The sequence below is a fragment of the Hemiscyllium ocellatum genome, chromosome 2 (assembly GCF_020745735.1).
Source record: "Hemiscyllium ocellatum isolate sHemOce1 chromosome 2, sHemOce1.pat.X.cur, whole genome shotgun sequence".
Lineage (NCBI taxonomy): Eukaryota > Metazoa > Chordata > Chondrichthyes > Orectolobiformes > Hemiscylliidae > Hemiscyllium > Hemiscyllium ocellatum.
In genome coordinates, this window is record NC_083402.1 from 77,838,851 (window position 1) to 77,863,933 (window position 25,083).

At 39.3% G+C, this 25,083-nt stretch overlaps 1 protein-coding gene across 2 annotated transcripts in view; it reads left to right on the forward strand.

Annotated features, from left to right (window-relative positions):
* The window catches only part of LOC132827971 (GRAM domain-containing protein 2B), a 72,484-nt gene that overhangs the window by 41,795 nt on the left and 5,606 nt on the right, over nt 1–25,083 (forward strand). For both annotated transcript variants that reach the window (XM_060844828.1, XM_060844835.1), the window contains exons 8-13: nt 4,571–4,651; nt 12,052–12,157; nt 14,009–14,125; nt 14,511–14,604; nt 16,165–16,275; nt 20,255–20,348. In XM_060844828.1, coding sequence (XP_060700811.1) covers nt 4,571–4,651; nt 12,052–12,157; nt 14,009–14,125; nt 14,511–14,604; nt 16,165–16,275; nt 20,255–20,348 — 603 coding nt within the window. The remainder of the gene's footprint in view (nt 1–4,570; nt 4,652–12,051; nt 12,158–14,008; nt 14,126–14,510; nt 14,605–16,164; nt 16,276–20,254; nt 20,349–25,083) is intronic.

Here is a 25,083-nt window from a genome sequence, read left to right on the forward strand (position 1 = left end):
TCTGTCAGCCTACAAGGCTTAGTTAATTGTTTGAAATGTGTGAAAATCTTCCACTTTTTTTGAATGATTGATTTTTGATTGTGCAATAGGTTTGTAACATGTTGCTCCATAAGTTTTATGAATTATAGTATACTTTCCAGTTGCGTGACAGGCACATCAGACTATCTCTGACAACATTAGAATTTCCACCAAGGGTAGGAACCTTGCTGAACTCTGCCTGGAGTTCTGTTCACCAAGCCCCTGCCCCCGCAGCCAGATTATCCAAACAGATGGCAGTCTGTTGGCTCCACATTTCCTACTTACAGGACATGCTTGTGCATACCTGCAGTCAGCAAAAGTTGGTCGAAGTGCTAGACAGCATGCAAGTCCTGACGTCTCGGAAGAGACAATGCTGGCTGTTATTGAGATGATGATTACTGAGATTGTAGCTGGTTGAGAGGGTGAAATGAGCTAGATGACAGCACCTTTGTAGCTACTCGCACACTTCCTGCTCTTCCCCTGAAATTATTCCTGTCTCCATTGCACATTTATTTCTAATTTGAGCATGCAGATAGTTTAAGCGCACACTTTTTTTTTCCCCTCAATGCAGTGAAAACTTCCCCATCTGCCCTCCTCTTTAGATACCTACAGAGTGCAGCTTTGTATAATAGTGGGCAGGCATTAAGAAGACCTCAATGAAGAAGGTACTGACTCCACTGGTTACAGTCACTCACTTTGACACACTTGGCCACCAACTCAGATACTTGTATTGCAATTGGCATGCAACTTAAGGGATAGCATAGGGGCAGCCCTCATGGGTTGTTGATGTTGAGCACAAATGCTCTTTAGTCAGGGCATAGCAATGGTTTTGCAAGAATCTGAGCTCAAATTTGGAAGCAAAAGACTAGTATGACAGTTGCCAGAGGAATGCTGATGGGTATGCAGAATGGAATGCTGGTGCACTGGGAAGCCTGCTGGAAAGTATTCTATTCTGACAATGTGAAGCAGTCCAGCACTAATTTGGATAATGCTTTACATTTAAGCTCAAAAACCTCCTTTCCAAAAATGGAAGTGTTTGGCCAATTCTGTGGATCCAACCATAATCGGAAAGATGTTCCACCAGAAGTCTGAGCACGACTGTGGAAGCTCCAGTTGATATCATGAAGACCAGTTTGGTGCCCTGCAATGTTAGACTGCTGTCACCATGGCTATGGATTCCAATATTCAGAGCACATTGCAAACTGTCATAATCGTCCCGCTATTTGGCTTGTGGCAGATTATTAGTTTCTGTGAGGCACTGGCGTAAGAGTGTGGCAGTGTCTCCACGGAGCATGAATTTGTTGTCCTCTCTCGGTGTTGGCATTTAATTCTCCCATGTTTGCCAGTGTCTCTTGACCAACTAACAGAGCGTGCTTCACCTACACTAAGATGAAGTCCACTCATGGCTATTCTAGGTGCATGGATATTTAAGACCATCCTTTAAAGTCATTTGCAGTTTCCTCCACTCAAAAGTCAGCAGCCATACTATAGTTACTGGATTGTGTAGGAATGTTAGGACACACAAGAACCGGGTAAAGGAATACACAGGCTGATCATTGTATGCAATATGGATTAATTTCATTTATACATTGGGTTTGACATATTTTCTGATGAAGGGCTTTTGCCCGAAACGTCGATTTTGCTGCTCCTTGGATGCTGCCTGAACTGCTGTGCTCTTCCAGCATCACTAATGTGGGCGGCACGGTGGCACAGTGGTTAGCACTGCTGCCTCACAGTGCCAGAGACTCGGGTTCAATTCCCGACTTAGGCGACTGACTGTGGAGTTTGCACATTCTCCTGGTGTCTGCGTGGGTTTCCTCCGGGTGCTCCGGTTTCCTCCCACAGTCCAAAGATGTGTGGGTCAGGTGAATTGGCCATGCTAAATTGCCCGTAGTGTTAGGTAAGGGGTAAATGTAGAGGTATGGGTGGGTTGCGCTTTGGCGGGTCGGTGTGGACTTGTTGGGCCGAAGGGCCTGTTTCCACACTAAGTAATCTACAGAATCTAATCTAATCTTCAGAATCTAATCCAGGATCTGGTTTCCAGCATCTGCAGTCATTGTTTTTGCCTCGTTGAAATATCTTGTGTTTAGTATTTTTTTGAAATTTCCACATTGTGACCAAATAGATGTCTTGTTAATGCATTAAAAGAGAGCGAGGAAGATATTATGTCTGTTGCTGAATTGAGTCACAGTTTTTGTGTCATGTCTCTGAAGAACGATTTCAAACAACTCAGCTGGAAAGGGGTTATAAGGAATGACTTGCCTCTCACTCCTCTTCTTTCTCTATCTTCCGAGTTGCTCTTCAAATGATGGAAGCATGGGTTTTTCTTGCATGATGCCAAAGTTGTATAGCAGGCAACAGACCACATCAAAACTTGACCCCCATTCTCCTGCAAAGTGCAGGACTCCTTTAATGTGCTTTACATGTTGGAAGCTTTGTTTCAGCATGAAAAAAGACCCAAGAGTTACCTGACTTAGCACATTTTTAATGGAGTGGCACAGCTTTCATGTATTTATGCTATGCAAGAGAGTGTGGGTTATATGACAGTTATCAACCACACAGTCGGTAGATAACTTATCTAGTGGCCAATCTTTGCATGCTGATGTTATCATGTGCTTGTTTTGCATACTTCGAGCAGTCATTCACACAACACACCAAGCTCCCAAAATGACCTCTGGCCTGCCCCACCCCAAAAGTTTCCATGGGTCTTGGGTGCCATTTTGATTCCCTAGCATCTCTCATACGAACAGCAGCCAGTGCTGTGGTGGTCAAACCTTTACACTGGCAGTCTAAACCAGGAACTGTTTGTTTTATGTTTTAACGTAATTGGAATATTTAATTCAATATGAAGACAAATGTCTTCTTAAAAAGATTGAAATACCTCAGTAATTTACTAGAAGGAACACACAAGTTATCAAGTTTTAAGACCATTATTGTAACGAACATTTGATTAAACACTATATCAGTCACTAACTTGCATACTAAAGTTTTTTTTTAAAAGAATGTCCTCATTTAACTTGTTAAAGTAACCAACAATCCTGCTTCACGGTTATACTTTACTCTCCTCTTTAAGTGGACAGCACGTTCTCGGGAACCCATCCAAAACTGTTACCATCTTCCAGTAGATGACTTGCTTCATCTCTTTTTTTTTTCCCCAGTTGGATTACAGCCATTTAACTGACTGAGACACCCAGAAGTTTCCACCCTATAGCTAAAGCCAGGCAAATCTTCCAGCTTCACTTACATCCTCACAAATGTGTTTTCTTCAATATGCACGAGGGCTCCCAGCTGCACTCAGTACAATTCATCAGAGGTTGGCTGCCTCGATCACCCTCAATCAATGCTCACACGTGTTGCAGACTTATCTGCTTAGAAGTTCAGGAAACCTTAAAAAAAACTTGATATCACAATGGCTTTTTATTGTTTTATCCTTTTGTAAAGGCCTTCCCAATGATCATATGAATTACATGAGCCCCTGTGTCAAAGTAGAAATGCTGATGTGCTATTCTTTCAGTCCTCAACTCCGTGCTATCTTGCAATTATCTCAACCATTTATAGTATAGCTGTTTAGGAAACCTGGCATTGCTAACAAGACTGTTACTAACAGTATACTCAATTGTCACAGATGACCTTATTTACAACCTGCACCACCTCAGAGTCCTAGAGATGTACAGCATGGAAACAGACTCTTCGGTCCAACTCATCCATGCCAACCAGGTATCATAGAATCCCTACAGTACCGATACAACTAATCTAGTCCCATTTCCCAGCACGTGACCTGTATCCCTCTAAACCATTCCTATTCATATAGTCATCCAGATGCCTTTTAAATGTTGTGATTGTACCAGCCTCCACAACCTCCTCTGGCAGTTAATTCCATATTTGTACCACCCTCTGTGTGAGAAAGTTGCCCCTTAGGTCCCTTTTTAAATACATCCCCTTCCTCTCTAAACCTAAGCCGTCTAGTTTTGGACCAACCCCCCACCCCCACCACCACCACCACCAATCCAAGGGAAAAGACCTTGTCTATTTTCCCTATCCATGTCTCTCATGATTTTATAAACCTCTATAAGGTTCCCCCACAGCCTTCAATGCTCCAGGGCAACCCTTAGCCTCTCATCATTTAAGGTTTGACAACCATTCCACCCAAGCTTATCGGCAGAGTCCAGAATGAGTCACTTGACCTCTTCAGTCTTCCAAATTATTTCAAGAAAGAAATCGTCCCAAAACACAATCTTTTAAACTTTCCGTTTCTTAAGAACAGTTGAGAAAGAAAAGTGAATGTATTCTTTATGTTTGATAGTAATCAAATAAAATCAAAACTAATTAATTTCTCAAGCAGTTAGACTCTGGCTCTGAAAGTTTAAAATTTTACTATATGGTTTGGGAGCATTGGCTTACAAATGTAATTAAAATCTTGTAAGTGAATGCACAAGCCCTAACTTAGTTTCTTTGATGTGCTGAATGGGTAATTCAAGAGTGTTGAAAAGTTCTACAGTGAATCCCAAATTCTGACCTTCTGTATTGCATTGTTCAACACTTTTTTTAATAGGACAGAACTGATGATATCAGTCCAAATCCATCCTCCCTTGAAAATAGTTTCAGAGCTGAACGTCCAACATCTTTGCCTCTGGTAAGTAGACACTGATTACCACCTTTTGGTTTCTAAAAGACTTTTTTTCTATTCTTTAGTATCATCATAAAATATATCATGAAGTTTAATTTTGCTGTTATAAGGGACTGGTCACTCATTTATATTGAAAAGTATCTATCTTGTCATTGTTATATATGTCTTAAATTCTCTGTGTATCCTTTTTAAAGTGTTAATTCATTTTCACAATCTTGCCAGTAGGGTAGCTACCAGTTCAGGCAAGCATTTCCAAAGTAGGTGTCAGAATTCCGTGTTAAGTCCCAAACTACAATTTTGGGGTCATGAGCTCCAAGTTAGCAATGGCCAATGACCATGAAAGGTTCATTTCCTAAAACTGAAGTGCTTCACCGTTACTCCATAGAGAAGTACGGCACAGAAGCAAATCCTTGGTCCAGCTTGTCCATGCAAACCAGGTGTCCTAAGTTAAGGATTAACTTTAATATTTGTTAATATTCGGGCACATAGCTCCTAAACCCATCCAGATGTCTTTCAAATGCTGTAGTTGTACCAACTTCCACCACTTTCTCTGGCAGCTCAATCCACATATGCCCCACCCTCTGTGAAAAAGTTGCCCCTTAGATTCCTGTATCTACTCCCCCCTCACCTTAGATCCTTTTTTTTTTATATCTTCTCCCCCCTCACCTTAAACCTATGCCATGTAATTCTATACTCCCTTACCCTTTGGAAAAATACCATGACTATGTGCCCTGTCCATGTCTCTCATGCTCTTACAAACATCTATAAGCTGAAAATGTGTTGCTGGTTAAAGCACAGCAGGTTAGGCAGCATCCAAGGAACAGGAAGTTTGACGTTTCGGGCCAGAGCCCTTCATCAGGAATGAGGAGAGTGTGCCAAGCAGGCTAAGATAAAAGGTAGGGAGGATGGACTTGGGGGAGGGGCGATGGAGATGTGATAGGTGGAAGGAGGTCAAGGTGAGGGTGATAGGCCGGAGTGGGGTGGGGGTGGAGAGGTCAGGAAGAAGATTGCAGGTTAGGAGGGCGGTGCTGAGTTGAGGGAACCGACTGAGACAAGGTGGGGGGGAGGGGAAATGAGGAAACTGGGGAAATCTGAGTTCATTCCTTGTGTTGGAGGGATCCCAGGCGGAAGATGAGGCGCTCCTCCTCCAGCCGTCGTGTTGTTATGTTCTGCCGGTGGAGGAGTCCAAGGACCTGCATGTCCTCGGTGGAGTGGGAGGGAGAGTTAAAGTGTTGAGCCACGGGGTGGTTGGGTTGGTTGGTCCGGGCGTCCCAGAGGTGTTCTCTGATGCGTTCCGCAAGTGAGCGGCCCGTCTCCCCAATATAGAGGAGGCCACATCGGGTGCAGCGGATGCAATAGATGATGTGTGTAACACTATAAGGTCAGGCATCGGCCTCCATCGCCCCAGGGAAAATAGTCTCAGCTTATTCTGCCTCTTCCCCATAGTTCAAACAGTCCAACCCCAGCAATATCCTTTTAAATCTTTTCTGCACGCTTTCAAGTTACATAAAATCTCTCCTACAGAGTCCTGAATTGAATGCAATATTCCAAAAGTGTCCTATACCACAGGACAGAACCACGGTCCTGTACAGCCACAACATGACATCCCATTCCAGTAAAATGTGACTGCCTGAAATCCATTGTTAGGCAAGGAAGTTGTTCAAAACCATTTCCATTTGACTTTCTGTGGTAAATTCTCAAAGTATTGAAGCATGGACGGATAATGCCAGGTTTGTCATCTCCTGTGGCTTGATAACTGTGTCTAATAAACGGAGTCCAAGCAAAATGTTTGGCTCCATTTGCCATCAGAAGAAAGAAAATCACTATTGTGTTATAACTTCACACCAAGCTCAGGACTAGTGACGTAGGTTGCCATGTTTACAGTCCTGTATCACATCTGATCAAAATGATTGCAGGAATATCCAGTAGCTAGAAAGAAATACACACTTGTGCCTGATTAAATCAGAGGTCCTTATTTTGCTGGCAAAAACTGTATGTCTTCATAGTTAAATTCACCAAGAGTGGGGGAAGGTTAAAGCAAACATCTAAAACCATAAATAGTGGGTTAACAGTCCTGTAAGAAGTGGTGGTTACTTGATGCACATGAAAATATGGATTTTTTTAAACCCTGGAATGTTCCTTTTATAGAGTGCACCCTTTGATCAGAAATGTAAGTGCAATAACACGGGTCTAATTCCATTGTACTGTATAGCAGGATCAGAATTTTTTTTTTCTCTCTCCAGCCTTTCTTCATTCAAGCATGGTTCTTTTTGTCAGTGTCAGCCTGTTTATTTGTTTATGCGATACAACTTTCAGGTGCATTAGAGTTAATCTATACAGAATTGAAATGAGCTTTTTTCCTTTATGGTAATGTTAATGGATATAAAAGTCCTTTTTGAGCAAGAGATGAAGCAACAGCCTAGTGGTATTACTGCTGCACAGTTCATCTGGAGACCCAGGTAATGTTCAAATTCCAATGGTGGAATTTGAATTCAGTTTTTAAAAAAAAATTTGGAATTCTGATGATGGTCATTATTGATTGTTGGAAAAATCCATCTGGTTCACTACTGTACTTTTAGGAAAAGAAATTGCCATCCTTACCTGCTCTGGCCGACATGTGACTCCAGATCCACAGCAATGTGGTTGAGTCTTAACTAGTGTCTGGACAGTTCAGGTTGGGCAATAAATGCTGGGCTAGGCAGCAATGCCTACATCCTGCGAATGAATTTTTTTTAAAAGGTGAAAATTAGTAAAACAAAATACTGCTGGGAATTGTGTGGGAGGCAACTAACCAGCTCTGTTATTTTTTCAAAAATGCAGAAAAGAAGATATCTTTGGCAGATATGGCATCTGTTGCTGTGGAAAATATAATCAGCACAGATAGAAAACATTTAATACCATTGGAATAACTTAGATAAGGAAAATCCTAGCTTAAACTCCTATCTATTGTGTGGTACAGTCTACTAACAATTTTGTCATGATTCTCTTGTTTTAAGAAGGATTCATCCAATTCTTTAAGATGGCAAAACTGCATAGGGTGCTTTTTGTTTTAAGGAAAAACAAATTCAGATCATTTAAAATAAGAGCTAGCGATGGTGGTAGTGTTTTTGCTCTGATTACAATAAATTCTTAGAAGCCTGAGTTTTGAGCAGCACTTTGATCTATCATGGGTGTGTAACACCATAAATACGTTCAGCATTTCTCAGATAATTGCAGCTACTGAGTGAAAGCCAAGCACGTCCCATTAATTAAAACATAGAAGTGAACACAAAGTCTGTAGTTTCTTCAATCAGCACTGCTAACTTGAAGCTGAGATGTAGGATGACTGATTAATTGATAAGTGAAAACTGATTCACGTGACACTTTTTTTTTCCCTAGGAAACCAGAAAATGGGGGGCATCTGCACTGTCAGCACAGTACAAGTGGGCAGAGCATCTACATAAATGCAGACTTTATAGACTATCCTGTCTGCTGGGAATAACAATGAAAATGCACTGAAAATCTCAGATTGTACTAAGCACTAATATGTTATGACCAAATGGTGAACTATGAATCAGTTTGCCCCATTTCAGCCCACTCTCAGCAAAGGCTTGTATATAGCTGCATGCTAAGACCATTTCTCCAATTAAAATGGTATTGCGTTGTTTGAAGTGTAAAAAATAAGGAGTTGATTTAAAGGTTAGCTTAAACTAATTCTGAAGAGGAAAAATAATGAGGACATGGCATCAAGTATGTAGATTTGCACACTGTCAAGCACAAACTGAAGATAAAAGAATATATAGTTTAGTCGTTGGAGTATTCTTGAGGTATAAAGATGGTTGATTGATGTTTGGAACTGTCAGCAGCTGAGAAAATTGTTGTTACCTTTTTAAGTTCTTGCTTTCCTGGAGTTTCATTCCAGTCAATGTTATGCCTGGCTTTTCATCTTGAAAAGCAGAGAGAGAAAGTGAGCAAGACCAAGCTTTCTGCAGTCAAAAATGTATTCTGTCTGCTTCGGCCATGGTGAGAACTTCTTCCTGCAATAGCAGTTTATTTTGTATAATGTATCTGTAGGTGATGTTTCAATGCCAACATGTGAAGATGCTTGAGATGGTGGAAGTCAGGTAGAAGATGAGGACTTCTGTTTTCATTCCTCCCAGAGTGTGATTCCTGGTTTTAGTAGCTTTGGATTCTGCTAATTTCAGAACAGTTTTTATTTTTACCTCTGATTTTGGCACTCTTGGCAATCCTGTGTTGATCAAGTGATGCCTGTGGCCATTTCAAGTTGGTGTTTTCGGTTCTTTTTTAATACTAATTTCAGTGATAGAATTCAAGGTCAGAAGTTCATATTTAATATTGTGATGTATTAGTTGGCCTTGAGGCAAAAGAAAATATGATTACTGGATGACAATTTGTGTAAATGGGCAATGAGGAGTTGAGAAAAAGGTGAATACCATCCAGAAAAGTCTTTTGTCCAAACGTGTTAAAGTGAACTTTATGCAGAATAAATAATCGTGCTATCCAGTGGAGAGAATTCCTTGTGCTGATATGTTCATGTTATTTTGCTCTGAGGAAATATTAGAACATGGTGTACAAGCTAAAACTGCAGCTAAATTGGAAGCTAGTGTTTCTTCAAAGTACCATCAATAGCATACACCAGGGGTGAAAGATTTAATGTTTGACCAGGCACGTGTGTCTGATTAAATTCTAACTGACTCTGTGCGTACTTAAACCAGAAAGTCCGTTTCCAGTAACTTTGGATTGATGATCGAAAACTTTCATTCTCACTTAATAAATAAATGTTAAGAATGTGGTAAATTTGCTAGTTTCAAGCACGTGGTGTTGGAAAATCAGGTTAGGCAACATCCGAGGAGCAGGAGAATCGACATTTTGGGTATAAGCCCTTCTATCAGGAGTGAATCTCTTTCCTACTGAAGGGCTTATACCTGAAACGTCGATCCTTCTGCTCCTTGGATGCTGCCTGACGTGCTATACTTTTCCAGCACCACACTCAACGCTGATGTCCAGCATCTGCATTCCTCACTTGCTACTAATTTTCTAGTCTAAGATGAGACTGGCAACCTAAGTGTGCCAGTAAACTATTACAATTCCAAACCCAGAGTGGCTAGATTTCACTGGACATGTATTCGTTTGTAATAATATTTAATGTATCTGGTCTATTCCTACCTATTTCTTGTGAATTAATTTTAAACTAGTACAGTGTCCCTTGCTCCAGCCCATCCATAAATGCTTCCAACTGTTTTTCTTTGCAGTTGTGCATGACCAGTGATTCCAGGGTGGAGAAGAAATTTAAATGGTATACAGCTGTAGGATTAATTTAGCATTGATCCAGCAAAAGGCAGCTCAAATGTATTGCTTTCTCCCAGGTTAACATCTTTGCCACATTCTTTTTCTTTCTGCCTTGTATTCTTGCTTCACAAAATTATGTAATCTGTGGAAACTACTTTGAACCTAAAGGGCCACATTTTAAAATTGTATAAAAACGAATGATCTTGCTCCTAGGCTTCATGGCAAATGCAGGGCTGGATATTGGTGTAAATGGAACTCCACAGTTTGATATATTTCTGCAGCTTCCCCATAACTCTCAGTTGCAACTTCCTTTGTTTGCAAGCATGTTTATATCAAAATGTCTACTGACATTCGTTGGAATTGGGAAGGACTTTGATCATAATCACAGCAAAGAGTCTATTTTGCACAATCTATTTTGAGAGAGTCCATTGAAAGATCAGAGTGGAAGTTTCTGAAGCCAAGTGGAGAGCAGGCTATATTAGACATGATATTCTAAAACAAGATAGGATTGGTTAATGATCTTTTTGAAGACAACCATAATGTGTTTGAGTTTTGCATTCAGTTTGACAAAGAAGAGTATATCCAAGACTATTATCTAAAATGAGGACAATTATAAAGTTTTATGAATTTAGAGCTATCTAAGGAAACCTGAAAAATTAAGTTGATGGTAGGCCAGTAGTGATATAATAGAGACTTTAAGGAATGACAAAAAAATTTGGAAGGTTAGAGCATTGGCAAATAAAATTCAACCCAATTAAGTGCAAGGTAGTGCACTTGGAGGGCTAGGGATTATACTGTAAATGGCAGAATACTATAATGTTCTGAAGATCCAAGGAATCTTGGTTTGCATGTTCATACATTGCTGCTACCTTCAGGGGAGATAGATAAGGTGCTCAAGAAAGCATGTGGGATACTTGCCTCTACAAACTGAGGCATAGAATACAAAGTCAAAGAAGTTTTGCTTGAACAATATAAAATGCTGGTTAGGCCACAACTGGAATATGGCATACGGCCTGACCACAATAATGATTGAGAGGGTACATGTAGGAGAATAAGTAATTGTCTATACAGGCAGGAAGCATTTTTAAGAAACGTAAACTATATGGAGAGAGTTAAAAGATGATCCAGGATCTGGATATCTTAGTGCATAAATTACAAAAAGTTAGTATGATGGTACAGCAATTCATTGGGAATGCTGATGGAATATTATTGTTCATTGCTGGGAGTATTGAATTCAAAATCCTATACTGCAAGGCTACTAAGTAGAGTGTCGGAGTCCTTATTTAAGGAGGATATAATGCATTGGAAGCAGTTAAGTGAAGAATTATTGAACTAACTCCTGGAATGGAGTGGATTTCTCTTAAAAGGAAGGTTTGGACAAGCTAGGCTTATACCCACTGGAGTTTAGAAAGTAAGAGGTGACATAATTGAAACATATGATCTTGAGGATCTTGACAGGATGAACATGCAAACGATTTTCCCACTTGTGGGAGAATGTAGAACAGTGTTTAAAAATGAGGGATTACCCATTTATGTCAGAAATAAGGACAAATATTTTGATTGAGGGTTGGTGGTCCTTAGTAGAAACAAAGATTTTGAATTCTTTTTAGGTAAAGTAGATGAATCCTTTAATAAGCAAGAGGAGGTGAAAAGATATTGGGGTGGGGGGAGAGGGCGGAATGAAGTGAGAGTCAAATGAACTGTAATTATATTGAATGGTGGAGCTGAATGGCTTCCTCAATATCCTAATGGTATTTTTGTATGTAAAAGTAGAGTTATTGCACCAGCAAGTTAGTGTGTGGAGGATAGTTGTATCTGAGTTGTGCATAATCCATCCCAGTCACTTGTCACAGTAGGATCTTGAGAAGGGATTGACAGAAGATTTACTAAACCATCCCATTCTGGTTGGGAATAGTCATGTCCCTAATGTGCAATTAGGTTCTAAGTACTCAAAATGATGAAAATTGAGAAGCTAGTCACTAGTTTGAAAATGGAAAGTAATTATTCTAAGCATGTTCCTTGTGTTGCACCTTTTTTTAAAAGAGATTTATGTAAATGTGTGTATGTGGTTATAAGCAAGCTATAATTTTTGTCTTTTTTTACAAACAAAACAATAGGATTTCAATATTGAAGATTTGACTGACCTTGCAGTGTGTCGACGACGAGAGTTGGAGCAATCTAGTAGTTCTGGATCTCAAACTCCAGAGTCTGAAAATTCTCAAGGTTGGTTTGTCTTATTAATTTTGAATTGAATTTATTGTCACGTACTGAGGCACAGTGAAAATCTTTTTGTCTTTTCTAATTTTTAGAAGCAGTGTTATTTTGATCATTTAGTGGTCAATTTACATTTTCAAATATATCTGCATTTAATTTTAGCAAGATAATTTGTGACCTTGAGTGGCGTATTGGTTTTCTAGAATCCAAAATATGTCTTTTATTTTTAAAAATCAGGTAGATTTTGTTGATACATAAATAAAGTCAACCTGGTTGACTTGAAAGGGTTTAGAAAAGATTTACGAGGATGTTGCCAGGATTGGAGGATTCGAGCTATGGGGAGAGGCTGAACAGGCTGGGGCTGTTTTCTTTGGAGCATTGGAGACTGAGGATTGACCTTTACAAAATTGAGGGACATGGATAGGATAAATAGACAAAGTCTTTTCCCTGGGGTCGGGGAGTCCAGAACTAGAGAGCATAGGTTTAGGGTGAGAGGGGAAAGATAGAAAAGAGACCTACAGGGCAACGTTTTCACACACAGGGTGGTACGTGTATGGAACAAGCTGCCAGAGGAAGTTGTGGAGGCTGGCACAATTGCAACATTTAAGAGGCATTTGGATGGGTATGTGAATAGGAAGGGTTTGGAGGGATATGGACCAGGTGCTGGCAAGTGGGACTAGATTGGGTTGGAATATCTGGTCACCATAGACTGGTTGGACCGAAGGGTCTGTTTCCATGCTGTACATCTCTGACTGTATGGTTATTCAAAATGTATATGAGAATCTCTAATTAGCCTCATGATATGGTGAAATTGCATTTAATAGTTTTTAAATTTAATGATGAATCAAAATGCCATGAATGATGATATTGTCCCTTTTTAAGAGGTTATTTTGTCTTGGTTCTTGTTTTTGTTTTGAAGAGTGGTTGCAGAGGTACTGAGCTGTCTCCAAGAAAGTAAACCATTTAAATGCCTTGGGTTTTTTTGGGAAGTTAAAACAATTTAAGCAGCTTTGGTGTGGCCAGTTCTCTCAATCAGGCTATCTTGTTTTGTTTTGCTTTTAGTTTATGGTTTTGTTTTAGTCTCAAGAGTGGAAAGCTTCAGTGAATGTCTCCTAGCCGCTACTATCTCTGAATTTTATCTTGATGTTTTCTTCCTCCTGGATTAGAGAACTGCATGAGAGAACCTGTATTTGAATTTATCTTTTTACTTAGGAGTGTGTTTCTGTGATGATTTATATTGGGGGCAGGTAAATAGTAATTACTGTATCTATTATTTGGTTAAGTTTTCCAATAGTTAAGTTATTCTAAATTCCTCTTTCATTTGTATTTTAACTATAGTGTTTAAATAAATTGTGTTTAATATCTTGTAGCATAACGACCAGTAGCATGACATTTGGAACACGGTACTTCACGTCTATCTTTTAAAACCAGAAAAGTTAGGATCTAGGCTACCTTTAAAATATACTGAGGGAGCCTGATCTGCTCCATCACATGTGAAACAATATACTGAGCACTAGACTGATGTCAGAGCATGCACATTATTTTAAAAACCTACAAAGAGATGGAAAATATGAATGTTGTGTTTTATAATACCTATTACAATTAGAGTTCATAATTGGGTAAACGTCAGGTACTTGGAATTGGATGATATATAATATTTACAGAAACATTGTGAAAGTGCATAATGTTAAGTAACTTCCCAGTAACACCTTGAATTAACAACCTGAGTGTGTTAACTAAATGCTTCATTGCTACACCGTCAGTCTTGTTAAAAATGTCACTCTGAACTGTGAAGTTGAAATTTGGCTTAGTGACATTCTACTTCAAATATGTTGGAATAATTAACTTTGTCATTAACAGAGTTTAGTACAACCCAAACGTTATTGAATATTGCAAAGAATGATGATATTCCAGTGCTTGCTGATGTTCACATAAAAGAAGTATCAGAGATAAAGAGAAGGACCTGTCACGATGATAGTAAGTAACAGCGCTTGCAATATACAAATTGGTAGCCAGAAATAATGCAAAAAGGCTGCAATAATTCAGTTCTTGAATACTGTAAAATTGTTTGTTTTTTTTTCTCTAACGCTTTGGAGGCTTTATTTAGCAGCCAAGAGCAAAGCCTAGCGAGAGAGTATTTGTAATTTTTCCATTGCTCCTTCATAACTTGCTTTTGATTCAAAGAAACCACAAGCTGCCTCAACATTTTGGGAGTGAGGGATAAAAAAACTGTTTTTTGTTACTTTGACTGTAATGGAAGGAAAATGACCAGTAATTACTTTCTTTCTCTGACTGCCTGCCTCTGCAATTGGTTTTGTTTTGTATTTGGAAGAAAAATTGATCTGATACTTTACACTTGCAGGACATTCCTTGATTTGGGGATTATTACACAGAGTGAAATCTAATGGTGTCCAGTATCTCTCTGTGAATACCTTACTGGTGCTCTATCTGATTATGTAAGTGCTCTATTGAATTACTTAAAGACTAAAATTTCAGAGCTGCTCATTGATATAGTTTGCACATGTTGTTAATGATTCCAGTACCTTTATTCCCAAGAAGGTAAACCCTACCTAGTTGAATTTAATATTGGCCTAAAACCATAATTGAGAGAAATTCCGAAAAGGAACTTAGCATTACTAGCAATCAGACAAGGTTCTGCAATGAATACACTCCCTCCTAGGAATTTTCAGACAATTGAAGTAATCTATTATAACGACACAGAGCTGAAAAAATTTGTCTAAGTTAACCAATATCAGCTCTCAGAATCCAAAAACAAATTAAGTTATTAACTGTGGTTTCTTGAGGAATTAGGTATGAGACTATGGCATTAATGTTATAAGTGCTGTTGTAGAGTACATGGTCAATCAACGATGATTATGCAATGACAATTCTAATATGTAAAGAAGATTTGCTCTCAGTCCAGTATAATTTCTTAAGATTGAGTTGTTGTCTTCAAAAACATTTCCTCTGTGTACAGTCAAACATGGCCTGATTTGCCCTACTGGCCATCAGATTCTCTCTTCAAGAAATTTACCATGGTTCTAGAAAACAACTTACTGTTCATTGCACGTTATGCAAGGTAGAATTCTTGATGCATCATAATAATCCCTTTTCAAAAAGATGTATTGTGCAGTAAACAACCTAACGGGTACAAGGTGATTTGTACCTCCCAAACTGTCTGCGTGCTATTGAAGAGCTTGATCCTGGCAAAATTTTAGTTTCTTTCCCACCCCTTAATTGTGCTTGATACACCTGAATTGCTGGGTTTTGTGACTTTCTACACAATCTGATCCCTCTTGGGACTGGATGCCCTATTTGATGACCCCTTTAACTCTTGCACCTGGATTTCACTTCAACCTCCACTGATAAATATTTTTGTCTTTTTACTGCCCACAAGGGAGCTGTTGTATCTGTCCATTTCATCTAGTTGAGCTATCCATTAACTAAAGATCCTACTCTGAAAGGTCAGGAAGGTGGCGAGTGTAAATATTGGTAATTTTGCACTGGTGTAGTAGTAAATAAATTTCTTAAATTGACGTTAAAGTTCAGTTAAGGAAATTAGTCAATGCTGTCAGGTCTCTGTCAGCTTGCTATTATTGCTGACTGTGGTCAGGATTTTATGTGGAGGTTCTGAGGAAGTAGCTATTTTCCTTAGTCATCTTTAAGAGGACTAAGAATGGACATAACATGACCACTTGTTATGTTGTAGTTGAATTTTCAATGTTTGCTTTATACTAAAGGAAGGGTAGTTTTCAATAATGGAAGTAACGTTTGAATCATAATAGTGAAGTGTAGTCTATAAACTGAACATTGGCATAGTTTAAAAAATATGGAGGAAAGTGTAAAATATTTTTCAGATGTAAAATGTAATTAGACATTGCACCTAATAATTGAATACTTGTTTATGGAATTGTACTGAATTTATTACACTTTGAAAATTGTAGCCACAGTTTTTGTGGAAATTATCTTGTAGCAAGGAAAAGAAATTGCTTCCTAAAGAACTGTTTATTTTCTAGTGTCATTGTGCTAGTTCTGTCATCCTTCTACATGGGCTTAAAAATAATTGCCTTGGAGCAGCGCCTAGCCTCACTGGGAGCATTGCCGGAATACCATGCACATCACAAAGAGTAAGTCATCACATTCGGTTGGCTAAGCAGTTTATTTGCTGTGATGTTGTAATTGAGCTTTTAAATGGTTAAGCTGCAGTGGCTTTAAGAATGATTATTAAAGACTGGTGCACCGTTTCTGACCTCTTCTCTGCCCAGATTTTAATTGTAAGCCTCACTGCTTAATGTAGGAATTGGTGCTAGAGGTTATTCTCAGCACTTTGTTTTCAGCATCTTAATTACTGTAGACCTCAAGGTGACCAATCCGTGAATGCAACAGATTGGAGAATTTTTCTGTTAGGATCCATTTTGAAATGGTGCATTCTTAAAACCTTGAGCTAAACCATTGAGCTATTTCAGATTCTTGCCATCAGGTCTAAATTAAAATATTGTACTACTTTCTGTCAAGTGTGCCACCTGGTGTTGACCTTTACAATCATTTAACAACCAGTGCTGAGTTGGTCAACCTCTGCAAGATTACTGCACAACCTTGTAATTGTGTTGTGGGAAATTAGCAGGTTGTTTGTCCCTCAGTGGAGAAATTTGCAGCTTGTAACTACTCTTAGCTTCCATATGTGTACATATGGTTCTATATGGTTGGGTTTAAGTAACATTTCCTTTCTCTATTTTCCTTATGCACTTTCCATACCCAGTACCAAATGTAGTTGAATGTAGATTAGTATGGAATGGTCTACTTAGCAAGGTACTGGTGTGAGACTACAGATGCCTGTGCAATCATAAGGAGGAGTTTTTATCTTGGGAAAGAAAATTAACCCAAGAAACATTACACAACTGACTTCAATAAAATCATTTATTTAAATATCTAGCAAATGTGCTCTGACCATATACCTGTCACAGATGAAAATTTGTCTCACACCAAAACTCACTTGACAATTATAACCTCGTGTGCTGACAGACACTTGCCCAACACCTTTAAATCTATAATTAGCCTCCCAATCTCTACCTACTGTTTAACCTCCTGTGCTTTCTGTTCCTGACCACAGCTCTTAATTCCCCCCTAAATTTCCATTCTCCCAGATCTCTGTGATTTGTTATCTAGATCCCATTCTCTGAAATTCCCTCTTTCTATACCCTTGCACAATTCCAGAAATCCTCTTCTCTTTTTAAGACTGTCCTCTTATAATCCATCTCATTGACTAAATTTTGCTCATTCCTAGATAGCTTGGAATGATTTCCAAATGTATGGAAATCACTCTGAATAGTGTAGGGGATTCTAGGAATATCCCAAGCCACAGGTGGGTATCAGTAAATAGTGAAGAACATAGTGGAACAAGGATCCCAGATGGGTCTGAAAAAGGGCCAAGTATAACGAGTTCCCTTTTATCCCCTTTTCTTGCTCTTTCCTACATCCCACATGAATAGGAGACCCTACTCCCTCCATAAATCTGTTAAATCCTAACCATTCTTTTGTGACCACGCTTCTTCTTCACTCTCCTCCAAAAGAAGTCTGCTGTCTTTTCAACACCAGTCCAGATGTTATTAGCTATTCCAGTTTAACATTCCCCCTCTGTTCCTAGAGTCTGAGATTGCATTTCCAATTTTCTGACTATTTTGTTCTGTAGTATTTTCAGATCCCTCCCTACCTAACACCATTTTTTTCAAATTTGGATGTGTCTCAATTTCTGGATCTTTGAATGTCTCTCCTGCTAGTAAATTTGGAGTCTTTTTTAAACTGCTCCATTGGCTTGTCTGCTTGACATTCTTTTGAGTCATTTTTCTTGTCCCACAATCTTGAACACGACCTCTTTATATAAAATACCTGTTGTAATAAAACCTGACTCAGGCAAAGAATGCCACAGCAGTTCTGTTGACATATTTTATTGAATCTTGAACTATCTCTGTGGGATGGAAATATAGACGAAACGAAGCAACTTGCTGTATGGCATGTTTGAAAATGCAGAGTTTGTTTAAATTTCCTAATCTATCTTTTTAATGATGAGAGTTATGACACTTTCATTTTTTGGGTTAACTTGAAATGGCCATATTTTGTATAATTTTATTGGCTTATCATGGGTGTATTTTCTCATTCTCTCAGTGTTGACTTGATCTAAAACACTTATGATATATGTGACTTATTAAGATGCAGAGAATTATCTTAAATGATATTGAAACGCTTCCATCAAACCATGTTGACATAAAATTTTATAAAGATTGGATTTCATCATGAGCAGCAATTTCTGTTTCAGTAACCAGATGAATCCATTACATTGGCTGCATGTTATTTCTTTGCTGAATGGACTTGAGGGATGAGTAGGCGTGGGTTATTCAGATACTCAAGCCTGTTCCATCATCAGATTGATCAGATTGTGATCTTCCTCATCTACCCACTATAAAATTTGACTCCCTCCATTAGTCAAGAATCTATTTAACGCAGCCTTTAAAATATCCTCCCTCCACTTCTCACTGCAGAACAGAATTCCACAGACAGCCGACCTTCTAAGAGGAAAACCAAAATCTTCTTGTCTTCATCTTAAATAAGAATCGTCTTACTTTCCAATTGGATATACATAATAGCTTTGTGATTTCGTTGACTGGAATGTCTGGCACACCTCTCAAGTCTCTTAGGTTACATCATATGCTTTTCTAGTTTGACAAAGTAGACAAATTCATATTTTGCCACATTATAATCCATCTGCCCATGCACATTCCTGTCTATATATCTCTCCACAGAATCCTTTTATCCTCTTCACCTAAGTTCCTTAACTTTATGATCAGCAAATGTTGGTATTGATATAGATATTAAAAAGTTAAGGCTCCCATATAGCACCGGATTGATAGGCAGGAGTATCTCCAATGTATCCCAAATGTAAAATAGAGGTAGGCACTGTTGTACATTGCCTATGGACCTGTCATAAGATTCGTAGATATTGGACTAAATAGCAAGTGCTGTGACAGAAATCTTAGGAATGGAAATTAGAGTAGACCCTGTATCTCTCCTTTTGGGCTTTTCGAACTTACCCTCCCTGGATTTGCATGGGAAGAGATTTATTTTCTATTCTCTCTTTCTGTGCAAGGAAAAATATTTTGGTAAACTGGGTGGCTGAGGGCCCACCTGGACTTTCAAATTGGCACAGAGTAATCATGGAATATATTCCCCTTGACTTCCTTACAAATATGGTGCACCAAAAGACCGAGTTATTCCATAAAATATGGCAGCCCTTCTTGAATTATATAAATACAGATATTTCGGCTGTCCTAACAAGGGCTTTTACTTAATTGAGATTGCGAACCTGGCTGGTCCGGGGCCCCTCGGGAGAGGAATCCCGTCCAAATACAGGTTTTGTTACATTTGATGTTAATACATTCTGAGCATGTATCTCACTACCCAATTTCTGTGTTATCAGTTGTTTTTTTTTCTTTCTCTTATTTGAATAATGTAAGAGACTTAATTATACACTCTGGTTAGTTGTAGGTTAGATTAGTAGTTAGTTGAGTTTTTTTCTCAGTATTTTTCTTTTGTTAAATTTTGGTTATTATTTATTTAAAATTTAATTGTATATCAATGTTTATACTTGGGACTTTTTTTATTTTTTTAAACTTGTAAAAATATTAAATTTTCTATAAAAATATCTAAAACAAAGTTAAGGCTGAGTACTGATCCCTGTGGTATCTTGTCAAATGTTTTCTGGAAACCCTACGATCACCACATTTATCGGTTCAACTTTATCAACGTGGTTACTTCCCCAAAGGAGTTTTAACATGCTCCCCTTTTACAAACTATGTTGCTGCTACCTGACCTCATTAAGAGTTTGTAATATCCTGCTGTAAACTTTGTAATAGCATCTAGCATTTTCCCAGGACAGTTGTTAGGTTAAGTGTCCTGTAGTTTCCTGCTTTTTTTTTGCCCCTCTGCTTTCAAGTTATTTTGATATCTGTAGTTAATCGAATGAATACAAAGTTCTTTCAGATTTTGTGCTTTTGACCTTCAGTTCTGTTTGTTTTGTTAATTCAACAATTAATTTCTTCTGGTTTTCTGCAGTTCTTTTGCTCATCGTGGCCTGGGATTACAGTTCCACGTGAATACAGATCTGATCTACGATGAATTGTCAGAAAATCTTGCAAAATTGGAAAAGGTGATTTGAAATTTATTCAAATACCTATAGATAATGCCATACAGTAACAAAATGTACACTGAAAATTCTCACTAGAATTGGTGCCTTTTAACCTATCAGACTTATTGTTGAGCGTGTTAGGATTTTGGGGAAAAATAATATCTTGGCTGGTCAAATAGTCAGATTCAGTGCAAGAGATGATATATCCGTGTTCAACCTGAACAGCAGTAAAAGATGTGAAAACCTAATGTGCCCACAATGGTTATGGTTCCAATTTCTGGGGAATAGATATTGGACACAATAGAGAATAGAATTGGACCTTATTGTAAATACAGTACTGACATTGGCTAAATGAAATTTTTAATTCGCGTCCACTGCTTTAATGTCCCAACTCAGTACCTATTTCAGGAATGTCTTTTGGAGAGGAGGATAAAAATCCTATTGTAGGTGAAAACGTGTATACACCAATGAACTCTAAATGGGTTATTTAAATGCCTACTCAGAATATTCATTTGTCTTTTTCGTTTCAAATTATCTATTGAAGAGTTTGGCTTTGACTTTCATAAAAACTGATCTAATTTTGGCAATGAATTGTATTTGTCCAATACTTATTGGAAGTGCCTTGAACAATCTGCAGCTCATTATAGACCAATGTGTACCTCTAGGAAATCATACTCACTGAGAAAAGAGTAGAAGTGAATTGTCTGCAAATGTATTTATTAACCTGACACCAGTTGTATGGAAATGCTGCAGCCTTTCATTAGGGATGTGCTGTTGCTTTAATTGCAGCTCACAACAGCAAATTGCACAAAAAAGACCATGACCACGTTTGTGCAGAGCTTTTACTTAAAAAGATAAATTTGAACAAATTGGAGTGTATATTACAAATGCCTATATGTCCACCACCCACTCTACAAATGTAGATGGCCACCTGCACATGTCCAGATGGCGCTGGTGACTCTTGGCATTCACAACTTTTGCCTAGGCTGTGAGACAGCAACAAGGTTATGGCATGTTGCTGTAATCACAAGGGGATGTCTCTGGCTGTTTGCAAAGCTAGCATGTTTCTCTGACAGAGCTGAATCTACTAGGAAATAATTTGTGTTTTGCCCTAGGCTCATTTTCAATCAAAATCACTTCAAATTAATACAGTTAAGCCAAATGCTATAGATGCTGTTGGTTAATACTTGTTAAATCCTCATGCTATCTGTCAAACCAAAGGTATGTGGTAGATATTTCACTTGACATCTTTGCGCATACATGCAATTTGTGCCACCTAGTGGTAGCATTAAACAATTCCCCAGCCTCGGTCAATCTCTGGATGTGAAGAAAAACTTGCCACAGTCATAGGTTAAGTTGAAATGGCCATATCTGCACGTTTTATTTGGCCTATCCTGAGGAAAAGGCATATAGAAAAGTATGATACAAGGTGGCAGGGAAATGTTTGTCAAATCTGGGTTTTTGAGGATATAACTAACAGGGTAGATAACAGAAGTGAATATTGTACACTTGTATTTTCAATATTCACAAACTTGCCACATAAGGTTGCTGTGCATAGGATTAGCAATCATGTGATTGGGGTAATACATTAGTTGCATTTATTTTGAGAATTAGTTGTCCTTTCTATAGGAAGTGTGTGCTACTGGCAAGGGGGCTTGTTTGTTGGCCAGTCATTGTCCTTGAGGATGGTGGTAGACCCCCTTCTTAAACAATTCAATCCATGTGGGGTAGGTACACCCGCAGAGCTATTAAGAGAATTCTAAGACTGTGACCTAGTGACACTGAGGAACAGTGATATATTTGCAAGTCAGGACAGTGTTTTCCTTCAAGGGGTACTTGAAGATGATAGTGTTCCCATTAATCTAACTTCTTTGCTCTTCTAAGTAGCGAAGGTTGCAGGTGTGAAGGTGCCTTGGTGGAGTTGCAAGGCAGTCTTGTAGATGGAAAGTACTGAGATTGTGGAGGGTGTGAACTTAGGTGTTAGATGGGACACCAATCTATAGACTCCTTTGTTCTGAACGATGCAAAGTATCTTGAATATTGTTGGAACTATACTCATTGAGGAAATGGAAATATTTCATCACACTCCTGCCTTGTTCCTTGGTCAGGCTTTGGGTGTCGGGAGGTGCATTACTTACCTCTGACCTGTTGTTGTGGCCACAGTATTTATGTAGCTCGGACAGTTCAGTTCATATCTGTCCACCGTTAATCAGTAAAGAAATGAGATTTTCCAAGTTGGTGAAAATTGTCTGATTTTCTCCCCAAGCATTTAACAGCAAATTGAAGTCTTGCTAGTGAGCAACAACATGTCTATTTGCCTCTCATAGTTAGTCAATCTCACCACCTCCTCTATGGAGTTTGCTGTCTTTGTATATGATTGAGGGAAACCTGATATCTGAAATGAAAAGTGAGTTCAGGTACCTGACACTGCTTGCTCCTCCAGGTCCCTATCCTGGCCTGAGATGCTGGGCACAGCTCATGGAGCTTGGCCAGCAGTGCCCACCTATACACTCATCCACTGAAGTTGGCATTGAACCTGCTTCAGCCTCATCACATCACATCACATCACGGCACGGTGGCACAGTGGTTAGCACTGCTGCCTCACAGCACCTGTAGACCCGGGTTCAATTCCCGACTCAGGCGACTGACTGTGTGGAGTTTGCACGTTCTCCCCGTGTCTGCGTGGGTTTCCTCCGGGTGCTCCGGTTTCCTCCCACAGTCACAAAGATGTGCGGGTCAGGTGAATTGGCCAAGCTAAATTGCCCGTAGTGTTAGGTAAGGGGTATGGGTGGGTTGCGCTTCGGCGGGTCGGTGTGGACTTGTTGGGCCGAAGGGCCTGTTTCCACACTGTAAGTCTAATCTAATCTAATCACCAAGGCACATTTCTGACTGACTAGATGCAGCTCCAGCAGTGATTATTGCCATTAGACAACAAAGGCGTGGAGGAGGAAGAAGTATGGCAACAAACCTGGAACCAGCAGCAACCTCAGCAGCTCCCAAACAGCCTCCACGTTGGGAAGTATCAACAGAAAGTTCTTCTTTAGGATGCAGGGAAGATACGGGAGACCCAAAGTCTTCTGTCCTCGATGCCTTTGCCTTTTCTTTCACATGTGCGAGACACTGCACACTGTCTCAGGATACAAGAACAGTCATCAACTGAAACAACTTACGACTTGATAGAGTTGTAGCCATCCTGTTGCAGCAATCTTTAATGGCCAGTTCCCCCAGATTCAAGCCAATATAGATGATAACATGTTGTGTTGAGAGCACCATATCCTAGCGTGGCTGGCTTCTTTATTGAAAAGGGGCTCCATTCTGTCAATATTCATGTCATCTGTGGTCATTGGTACCACATCTTGGAAGCTGCCATGATACGTATATCCTTGAGGACACTTTATTTTTCCTGATTCGTTTCAAGGGGCTAGATACGCAGTAATGGCTACTAGGACTAGCCTCTGCAAAACAGTGACTTGATTACTTTAACACTAACCCCCTCCTGCTGTTCTGTGGAGCAGGTGACTATCATCTCTGAAAAGGGGAGTTGGAGTGATTATGCAATACTATCTGGGGCAGGGGGGAGAGGTGTCAAATAATCCTTGCATGCTGTACCATGCTGGAGCAGATAAAGAAAGGATGTGATGGAGAATGAAGAGCTGGCAGGGCAGCAGCAGTCTTCCCAGAAGAAAGATGATCAGAAGGAACCATTACCCTCCATGTGACCTACTCTACTCAGCAAGCCAAGCACTACATAATTGATATCTAGTTCCAATAGATTACAGTGAGGTATGTAGAAACTGTATCTCTCTTTTTTTTTCTCCCTGTATTTTCCATTGTGGACCGAAAGGAGAAACTGGAAAGGATTGGTCTGCTTTTACAATGAGCTTAAGTAACTGCTTTTTCAGTTTTGTTTTTGTTCAAGCAGTGGAGGAAGGTGTTTGTGCCATCAGGGGGTGAGGGTTTTGACCAGCAACAATAACCAGTTGGTTTATTTGTGACCAGTTGTGCATAATAACGGCTTTTAGCCTGACCAACTGCCTGATTTGTTTTCTGGGAAGCTGAACAGCTTGTGGGTGTGATTGATGCTAGCAGGAGCCTTTGGACAGCAGCAAGGGCAGATGGTGCATCTTTCTGTCCAGTAAGATCCCCAAAGCCAGTTTATTTTACCTCACCACTTGATAGAAGCTGCAGCCATTAACCAGTAACCGGATGACTTTGCCATTAATGTACCAATCACCTGTGTCTCCTGCAAAGAGGTGAAAAAGGATCTTGAAAAGCGAGACAGAAGAACAGCAAATCCTGGCAAGTGGCTTGGGGGCTATTAAATTGCTTTCCCAGTATTTTTTTTCTTTCATCTGTAACTTCTGTTGTTTTTATTTATAAGTCTGTTTCAGAGTTTTATAAGGGTCTTTAGAGTTTTAACTGGTATTGTTGTACGGTAACTATGTAGTTGCGTACCTGTCATGAGCACCCATTTATTTGGAATAAATCCTAATTCTTGTCAGTTAGAGAAACTTAGACTGACAGCAAACATAGACTATCAGACAGGCAAATAGAGAATTTTGTGTACCTCGAGTCATAGAGATGTACAGCATGGAAACGGACCCTTCGGTCCAACTTGTCCATGCCGACCAGATTTCCCAACCCAATCTAGTCTCACCTGCCAGCACCCGGCCCATATCCCTGCAAAATCTTCCTGTTGATATACCCATCCAGATGCTTTTTTTAAATGTTGCAATTGTACCAGCCTCCACCACTC